The 10,618-nt window shown below is 41.1% G+C and overlaps 1 protein-coding gene across 1 annotated transcript in view; it reads right to left on the bottom strand.

Annotated features, from left to right (window-relative positions):
* The window catches only part of ank3a (ankyrin 3a), a 101,245-nt gene extending 91,351 nt beyond the window's left edge, over nucleotides 1-9,894 (bottom strand). The window contains exon 1 of the mRNA XM_066666861.1: nucleotides 9,778-9,894. Coding sequence (XP_066522958.1) covers nucleotides 9,778-9,894 — 117 coding nt within the window. The remainder of the gene's footprint in view (nucleotides 1-9,777) is intronic.
* Nucleotides 9,895-10,618: the final 724 nt, after the last annotated feature.

A 10,618-nucleotide genomic window follows, 5' to 3' on the forward strand; every position in this document is an offset into this window, starting at 1 on the left:
CACACACACACACTTCCATACCATTGACTGAACATTCTTAATTTTTATCCATACCATTATTTTATTTATTTTACTGTGACACTCATGGTTTATTTACATATGATGTAACTCCACAAAGAGTTAACCAACATACTCCCTCACACACACACACCCTCAGTTCTAACAGATCTCTACCGAAATATCAAATATACCTCCACTGTGACCATAAGGTTGCTTTGAACAGTGCTGGGGACACAAACACAGACCAGGGCTCTCATTCGATGCAGCTGCATCTCAAATACACTATCCCTAAGACATGTTCACTGCAAAGAAATCAGCGCTGGGACTTAAATAAACGGACCATGGGAGGTTTTAGCCTTGAACAACACAGGATGTATCAGCACTGTGGGTTGTTTATGCATTGGGGCTGTTTTCTATTAATGTTTATTAACAACACTTTGTTTTCTTTCATCACAGTTGTGACCCGTTTATGATCTCAGCATCATTTCACAAAAGAATCAGGTAAAATGCTTTTCTGATTGTCACTGGGAACACAACACGCCTCGATATACTTTACTTAAATTAGTTTGAAATAAAGGAAGTAAAAACAGCTTGTAGAGTAAACGACGTTTACCCAAATGAAACAAAAAACACACATCTGTTTCTCCTCCTCTAAACCACACTGAGCAGCTCTATGAGCAACATTCAGGAGACAGGAGAAGGCCAATCATATTTATCAATGTTAGGAAAGCATTACTGCTTTGGAACTAAGCAGATCCATGTTTAATTGAAGAAAAGATTTATGCAAAATATACACCTCAGTCGTCTTCCAAACACAAGCTAATGTAAGTGCAGTTCATTTAGATCAGGGACAACAAGAATCTGTGACCATCAACTAAATTACTAAAGGGACTAGGTATATGCACTGTTACAGCACCTTATAGCATTTAGTGTGTGTTTGTGTGTGTGTGTGTGTGTGTCTGAGTGAGTGTGTGTTTCACTAGCTGTCAGAGAAAGGTTGATTTATGCTTGGGGCTGGCTGTGGTAATTTCTGTTCAAACTACTATCAAAGATGTTTTTTATAACTTTACTCCAGAGTATGATGTGTGTGTGTGTGTGTGTGTGTGTGTGTGTGTGTGTGTGTGTGTGTGTGTGTGTGTGTGTGTGACCCATAGACTCTAGTCTGTGGAGAGACCACTGAGTACCATGTACTGTAAAATACACTGTAAAAAGCAAGAGAAACAAGAATCTGTGATGTCTTCATTCTATCGAAATGTGTTTAACTGAAAATATGAAAATGAAGAAGTTTTTCAATGGTTTCAAAGAGCAACAGTTGTATTTTGAAGGTAGTTATGAAAAAAAGTTATGAAAGTTTACAACTGTCTTACATCAGCTTTTCATTTATCCTTTAAATTGTGAACCAGTTTTAAACACTAGCTGTGGGGGAAGGAGGAGACCTGTTAGGCCACAGTTTATGTCTCCCCCACAGCTTATGTCTCAAATGTAATTACTGTATTTGATACACACATGGCTCCACATTAAAAGATACAGTCGCTTCTTACTCACACACACCCCTTCACCTTAAAAGATACAGTCGCTTCTTACTCACACACACCCCTTCACCTTAAAAGATACAGTCGCTTCTTACTCACACACACCGCTCCACCTTAAAAAATACAGTCGCTTCTTACTCACACACACCGCTCCACCTTAAAAGATACAGTTGCTTCTTATTCACACGCACCGCTCCACATTAAAAGATACAGTCGCTTCATACTCACACGCAGCGCTCCACCTTAAAAGATACAGTTGCTTCTTATTCCCACGCTCCGCTTCACCTTAAAAGATACAGTCGCTTCTTACTCACACACACCGCTCCACATTAAAAGATACAGTCGCTTCTTACTCACACACACCGCTTCACCTTAAAGGATACAGTCACTTCTCACTCACACGCACTGCTCCACCTTAAAAGATACAGTTGCTTCTTATTCACACGCACCGCTCCACATTAAAAGATACAGTCGCTACTTACTCACACGCAGCGCTCCACCTTAAAAGATACAGTCGCTTCTTATTCACACGCACCGCTCCACCTTAAAGGATACAGTCACTTCTTACTCACACGCAGCGCTCCATATTAAAAGATACAGTTGCTTCTTATTCACACGCAGCGCTCCACCTTAAAAGATACAGTTGCTTCTTACTCACAAGCACCGCTCCACATTAAAAGATACAGTCGCTTCTTACTCACACGCAGCGCTCCACCTTAAAAGATACAGTTGCTTCTTATTCACATGCACCGCTCCACCTTAAAGGATACAGTCACTTCTCACTCACACGCACCACTCCACCTTAAAAGATAAAGTCACTTCTTACTCACACGCACCCCTTCACCTTAAAAGATTCAGTCGCTTCTTACTCACACACACCCCTTCACCTTAAAAGATACAGTTGCTTCTTAGTCACACACACCGCTCCACCTTAAAAGATACAGTCACTTCTTACTCACACGCACCACTCCACCTTAAAACATGCTTAGCTTCTGTATGTAAACAACCAGAGAGAACAGCAATTACCAACAATCATAAATGTTTCCTTTAATGCACAGTACTGTGCAAAAGATGTAGGCAGCAGAGAATGAGATTTAAAAAGCTATTTCTCTCAGCAGTGAGTGTTTATTTTCTAAAAAACTAACAAACAAACAACAAATAACGGGCAACATTAGAATAAACCCAATCACATTATTCCAGTGTGATCCTCTGTGTGTGAATGTGTTTAACTTTGTCCAAATCTCTCCTCGTGGAGTCTGTATTATTTGAGGTGATCATCCAGTACCTAGTTTTAGTCGTTAATAAATAATGATTTTAAATAATGTGTGCTGTGGATTTAACAAATTCATACAAATCAAAACAGATTCATACAAAACATTGTTCTTCAAACTCACTCTCACCTACTACTTTATAGAAAAAAATGATATTATTGTTTGTGTTTACTGAGATTATATATAACTTTATACCGGCCCCACACTCACTGAGAAGGCATTAGTTTAAATATAGACCATTATCTTAGGGGCCTAAGACTTCTGCACAGTACTGTGTGTTATAATTTTCTTAGTAATTTATATTGCCATTCATTAAGAAGTTCCTAAACGTTGTATTAGTTGTACAAATCATTTTTGTGTAGTGTATAATTGTAATTTTACGGTAACTGTTATGTAGTACTAAAAATGATTGTTGTAATTTTATTCAACAAAAAATAAACTAAAAACACAGTGTTAATGTGCTCCGTTCCAGACTCTGACACTGCCCCCATCTGTAAATGGTCTAAACCCACACTCACACAGACTTTTGGGCACAGTATTATCCCCAAGAACAGAACAAACCCATTACAGTCTTCTGCAGCTTTTTCCTGATGGAGCTCAGTTCTTTTTTATTGAATAAAATGAGAATTGTTGAATTACAATTATACATTACACAAAAACACTTTAAAACTTTTTTGTACTTCTAATAAATGGCTGTGATCCTGTAGAAGTTAATAGTCCTGTTTTTTCTCCAGGACTTTACTGAATAGAATATGTACAGAAGCACACAGAGGGGGTGTTAATATTCCACTGTGTCCCCCCCTATAAGCCCCACATGACTCTAACACTGATGCCCATCCCCCATGTGCTCTTTTGTGTTTCAGACCATTATCTTTCTGCCTGAGAGTGTGTGGCTATAATATTCAGTCTTTTTGTTAATCCCCTGCTTAACCTCATTTATCACACACACACACACACACACACACACACACACACACACAAACACAATGTGTGTGTGTGTGTGTGTGTGTGTGCCAGGAACATGTCACATCGTGGGTACAAAAACCTGTCTACACTCTCCTATGGTGGGGACCTTTCATCCCTGTGCTGACAACAGGCAAGTCCCCACAATGTACGTCACTACATTTTAAGATGAAGGTCTGTTTTAAGGTTCGGGTATGATTACATTTAGAGTTAGGATAGCAGTCCTTATTAGTAATTATTAATTGTATTAGTATATTTATTAACAAATAACAGGTGAAATGTATTTATGTCTATGTAATGTCCCCAAATTTCACAGAAACAAATTGTGTGTGTGTGTGTGTGTTGGGGGGTAGCGCATTTCTGCTTATGTGCGGAATACATGGCAACCCACCAGGGACAGCCCTCACTAAACACTTAACCTCTATAACCTCCACCTGCAGTAACACACACACACACACACACTACGGTATTCAGTGTCAGCATATGGATCTAAATAAAAAATTATGTATTTGATACAGTGCATCATGAATTTCCCTATTTCACCACTAGGGTTGGGCGGTATAACTAAAAATGTAAACCGCTGTATTTAATGTGGACGGTACCTATGACTTTATTTATTCCGTGTGTGTGGTGTGTCAAATGTCTGTTCTGTGTCTTTAAGTACAAGGCAATATAGTTAATTAATGTGCATTTAAAATCACCTGCTGTAGTGTGTTAAGCCACAAGTGTGTGTTAGCACCAGCAGTGCTTCTAAACAGTGTAGAACCATCTGATTTCACTTATTTTCTAACGTTTCTGTTCCTCCAGCAGCAGATTCTGAATCTGCTCTCTCTCAGAAAAGTGTTTTTATCATCAACACGTATCGGAGTGCATTGTTGGACTGTGCTGAGCTGAACTGCACAGCGCCAAAAACCCTTCTCTCGACTTTTACAGATAGGAGGCTCATGCAGCCTGACAGTGCCCTTGAGAATCCCCCCAAAAAACTGTAAGCATCAATTTTCCAGGTGATGGTTGATTTTTTACTTTTTCCTTAGTCAGTAACTGAGGATGTTTCCAATCCGCACTCTGCCGTTTTAAAAAATAAAACTCAATAAAACCCCAATTCAGTCACCAACCCCAAACAGAGCAGCACAGAGTGATATTAATTACACTCCCTGATTTCAGCAAGAAAAAAGAAAACTGATTTGAGTCACTTCAGCCTGTTACCGAAGTTATCCCTGAATTCCAGTCAAATCACAACCAGTTTCATCATCTCTCAGGTCCCTGAATAAGACTCAGAGAGGTTTGTACATAATTCAGAGCACAAACCTGTTTGTAACTTTGATGAGTATAGGCCCGTATGTAACAACCTGTCCAGAAAGAAGAGTTTCTACAGCTTGCGTCTGGAGACATCTGCATCTTCATTGAGACTCAATACTGAGAGCTAACCTTCAACTCACCTCTATAATATCAATCACACACATTCGCCCCCCCCCCCCCCCCCCTCTCACCGCGTCAGTAATAAACAGATCAGGACTGTTCCCCGATCAGTAAAAGCCTGAACACAACGTCTAAGTGCAGCCTCTAGAAATAGAGACTTTCAAGGCCTCATCTCAGAATACATGAAAGAAGAACTGACGCCAGAGAGAGACAAATTAAAAATACCTGAACCTGAGAACCAGGACATGATACAGTCTACAGCGGCAGAGGCTGCTCCTCTGGAACCACTGGATTCAGTATGACACCTGCTCAAAGATTTAACACATCCAAACAATCCCATATTTATATTTAAAGCAACAGTAGGTAGTATTTTTACCTTATAATTCCATCTTCAAAAACATTGTGATGCTCCACTGAGCTGTAAAAGTGAGAATAGGGTCTCTGCCGTTGCAGCTCTGGGCTCAGCACTGCAGAAACAGCACTTTGTAACTTATGGAAGAAGGTAGGAAACCACCTCCCTTCCTCCCTCCGTCTGCCACTTGATTTCAGGACAGTGCTGTAAAAGTGTACTGTAGAGGGAGCTCAGGAGCAAAAACACCAAATCGTACCTAGTGCTGTTTTACGACATATAATCGCTTATTATATCATGTAAATTTGTGCATTTTTATTATTATAATGTTTGCTGTGTGCCTTACTCTCCTTCTGCAGCTTGATGTACATGAACCCACTCTGGGAGTATTAAAGGATTATTTTATATTTCCTGATGTAAAATATCATGCTTTTGGTTATTCCACTTTTATAAAAGGATAAAGCATCAAACTTATTATCAAAAGATGGCTGTAATGGAGAGTGAAAATAAATAATTCATTCTAACACAGACTGAATGAGACTAATGTCTTGCAGGAAGCTACATTATGGCACCATGACTCAGGGAGAGCAAACAGCTTCACAAAGCATTTCCCAGTCCCTTCCTTATGGATGCCCTGACTGGACAAACTGTGGACAAACCTGCACTGGTGTAGAATTCAGTGAAATCTATACTCCAATAGACACTTGTGTTTGTTGTACAATACAAACTCAAGACAAACTCTGTACCAGCTTAACAGACTCACTAGAAATGGATGGTTCATTACTCTACTGAAGTAAATCAGGTCCTGGTTCTGGAAGCGGGTTCTTGTTTAGTGGCTGTTCTTTTGTGGTTCAGAGCGAGCCGAGTAGGGACTAAACCATGGTGTGCAAACCTTGCAAAGCGCTGATTTTCCAGAGAGAGTCGTCACTCTACGCCACGCAGCGCAGACGACCAGCACCAACTCTCCATCTGTAAAATCTCCAGCTGCAGCAGAGATCACGTTTGTTTTCATCCAACTCACGACCGCAGCTCGTAAAATTACGCTGTGGTCTTTTGAAGAGGTTCAAACACTCCTTGGATCGGTGGCCGACGAAAGAATCCAGCGAGAGCTGGACGCTGCAACAAGGAAGGAACAAACTCTACTGATCTGTCTGAACTGAAGACGGAGCTGTGTTCAGTCCCTAACAACAACAACAACAACACTCCAATACACCATGAGTAAACACCGCTTAACGTTACCACCGCCGTTGTTGTGGTTTCCAAAGATCACTGTTCCAGTTAGAGACGGAACAGGGGACCAAAAAAGCGTGCAGGACAGAGTTGAGTCTTCTTCAAATTTACAAAGTACAGTTTCTGCAGTGCTGAGCCTGGAGTAGCATTGACAGGGTCTTTATTGCTCTCTGTTACAGCTCAGTGGACCGCTGGGACTCACACTGCTGGCGTGTGTTGTCCCTGGATCTCACCATATACACCTCAACCCAAAATACTGCCTTGTTCATTTGCTTCCCTCTGCACTTCTGCCCTTGTTAGGGCACTTAATGAAAAGGCAGAATTGTTAGTAGAATGGCTATGGTCAATTAACCTCCCACCAGGTCATTACACAATTTTATATCCATCAGCGTGGAAGTTCTGGGTAACAAAGTCTGTCATGTGCTCTGACCAGCAAAACAAAAACACCTAACCCTGTCTATTGTTTGCGTTTTTTAATTTGTGTGAAAATCAGAAACCTGTTAAAACTGTGAAAAACAATTTTTCACAATAAAAACACTGTTCATTAAAGGGAACAGGTACACTTGTGCGGAAACGCAGCTCTAAGCTCTGCATCGTTTAAGGTGGAATGATGTGTTTGAAGAGAAAAACGACTGCTTGTGTCTGAAGTGTAAATTGTCTGAATTCCCACAGAAACTCGTGTAACTCGAGCTGTTTAGTTTTGCAGCACTTTCGCTCTGTGTTTACTTTCATGCAGTTAGCGCTCTCCTGAATTTAGAGTCAGTTCCACCTTAAGTAATGTAACTGTAACAATAGAAATAAGTCAGTGTTACCCCCCTATGGAGCAGGAATAGAACAACATCCTCATCTCGGTTGGTGCTTTTCAGCGTTTGGAGTCTCTCCGTTGTCTAAAAACCTCCGCTGTGGCGTTTCTCTGCCGTGAGCAGAGAGAGAGAAAGCCTAGCATCGGACCCAGACACTTTGTTTTTTTACCCATTTACAGACACTGGGGCTTCGTAAACACATTAAAGCGGTTTCCTGAGCAAACCGACTGCAGAGCAGCACATGGAGAGGACACACACTCTGAGATTTATACACAGGGTTTAGATTACAATCGTGAACTTTAATGAGTGTATTAGTGTACATCTGTGGGGTTGTTGCGCTGAGGTGCTAGATGGGTGGGACACACTGCAGTGGAACATCTGAACTGATGGATGTGATCGGTGTGTGTGTGTGTGTGTGTGTGTAAGGGGTGTCCCTGTCCCACAATGCCAATGCAATTACCTTCTCTGAATACATTAACCTCAATTTATACATCTCAAACCTCCCCCTCTCTCTTTCCTCTCATTCACACCTTTCCCCTCTTTCTCTCTCTCTCTCTCTCTCTCTCTCTCTCTCTCTTTCTCTCTCTCTCTCTCTCTCTCACACACACACACACACTATTTTTCTTTGCATGTCTTTGGCTTTTTTATCCTTCCATCATTCTGTTATTCTCTTCTCCTCTTTTATCTTTACCTATTTGTCTTGCTTTTAATTTCTCATTTCTCTTCATTTTGCTTTCCCTTCTTTCCCACTTTCTTCTCTCCTTCCTCTCTCTAACTTTCTCTCGTGTTTCCCATATTTTTAGCTTCCTTCTCTATTTGCTTCCTCTGTCTCCATCTCCATCCATCTGCATCTCTGCATATAACCTCCGTCCTCTGCTTCTTTCTTGTCTTTATTTCTGTCCTTTCCACCTTCTCTCATTTCTCTGTCTCTCTTTCTCTCTCTGTCTCAACTTCTCTCTCTTTCTCTCTCTCTGTCTCTCTCTCTCTCTCTCTCTCTCTCTCTCTCTCTCTCTCAATCAGCACATTCTTCCTCAGTGCTTTCATCCTTTCATGTCTCACTTCCCATCATCTGTGAGAGCCACGTCTCACCCCTCTACTTTCCGACCTCCAGCTTAAAGGAACATTCCGTCCGAAAAGCTAACAATGAAAAAAATAAACATCAACAACCACAGATTAATAATAACTACCAGTTATGCAAATAAGATATTAGCAGATATGCTGATTTGTGAAATACTACCTTTCACACATTGTTGGTCTCATTAGCATGGTGGGAGATGCTGTTCATTTGGCAATGCATTATTCCTCAACACACACACACATTCTGTTAGGTCATGTGACCTCATTTATCCGTGTCCTCTGTCCAGCACATGTGCGCTACTGTACATGTGCCTCATTCCTTTAGTCCTTACATCAATAAATCACGCTCTAATGTTTTATTCACAGATGTCCACATACACACACACACACACACACACACACACACACACACACACACACACACACACACAGTCAAGCATGTGTGTGTAACCTTGCTGCTGCTGCAGAGGTTCAACAACTAGGATGCTTCCGCCTTAAAGTAGCACCTCGGTAACAAACGCTCCAAACAATAAATGAAATGCAAATAACCCTCATTAGCATATTGTCATTTACATGATGCTAAATGTTATCCATTATTGTTTCTTCAGTGTTATGTTACGCATGTGTGGACATTTAAGAACAGGTGATTTGACCTGTACCTGCAGAAAACACACAGCACTGCCCTGAACGAACACACACACAGACACAGACACACAGAGATTGCATTGTAATGTGCTGATGCTCCTAACAGCAAACAAAAGCGAATAGATATCTATTAGATTTAAAAGGATTAATGTAATTGCAAAGGTGTATGTTAAAATGTATGAGCTGTTTAATAGCTATTGTTATAAAAATATAGTATTATACATTGGGAAATATTATTTTAAGAACTTATTTGATCAAAAATACAAATTATGAAATGCTAACAATGAATGCAAACCAATAGCCACCAATTGGCATTATAACAATCTCTGTCTCTCTCTCTCTCTCTCTCTCTCTCTCTCTCTCTCACACACACACACACACACACACACACACACACACACACACACAGACACACACACACTGCCATGTTGAACAGGCAAAATGAGGTTGTTCTTCTCGTGTGTGTGTGTGTGTGTGTGTGTGTGTACCTTCTTCTTATCTCGTGAGTGTTTTCTGTTTTTTCTCCTGCGCTGCTCTTTGTCATCCTCCAAAGCGTTAATGTCCACATCTTTATTCTTCTTCAGCTGAGACGCAGCATGAGCCATGATTTAGAGGTCCCCACAGCAACCACACACATACACACACACACACACACACACACACACACACACACACACACACACACACACAACCTATGTAAAAATCCTCAGTTTTGATAGCAAAAATCGATCCTCAGAGCTGGAGCATTATTCCAAAGACAGGAAATTACAGCCAGTCATAATCCAGGGCTGTGATGATGGGGGGATGAGGAGGAAGAAAAGAAAAGGAGCTGTCCCTCCTTCTCCTTCTCTTTCTCTCTCATGTGGTAGCCGGGATGGTGTATCCGGAAAGGAGGAGGAGGAGGAGTGAGGACACACACACACACACACACACACACACACACCAGTATCACCAGGCACGAGTGAAGGAGGCGAAGGAGGAGTGGGGGTCTGAGGCGGTTACCACGGAAACCATCATCCTCTCCCCGGCCGTCCTACCTGTGGCCTATCACTAACACACACACAACCCTGTTATTATTACTGTTAGCTCTTGTTATTTTATCCTTCATTATTATTACATTTGGTGTTATTATTAATAATTAATTATTCCTCTCATTGTTTTGGCAGCAGTTGATGCAGCTTAGATCAATAAAGCCATTTTAGTCTGAACCTGAATCTATGCCTAATACGTGCTGCTCCACTGCAGGGTCCATACTCTACTCCTCTTCTCCACTCCTCCACCAGGTGAATCAGGTCCTGGTTCTGGAAGCGGGTTCTTGTTTAGTGGCTG

Source organism: Hoplias malabaricus, chromosome 1 (genome assembly GCF_029633855.1).
Source record: "Hoplias malabaricus isolate fHopMal1 chromosome 1, fHopMal1.hap1, whole genome shotgun sequence".
NCBI lineage: Eukaryota > Metazoa > Chordata > Actinopteri > Characiformes > Erythrinidae > Hoplias > Hoplias malabaricus.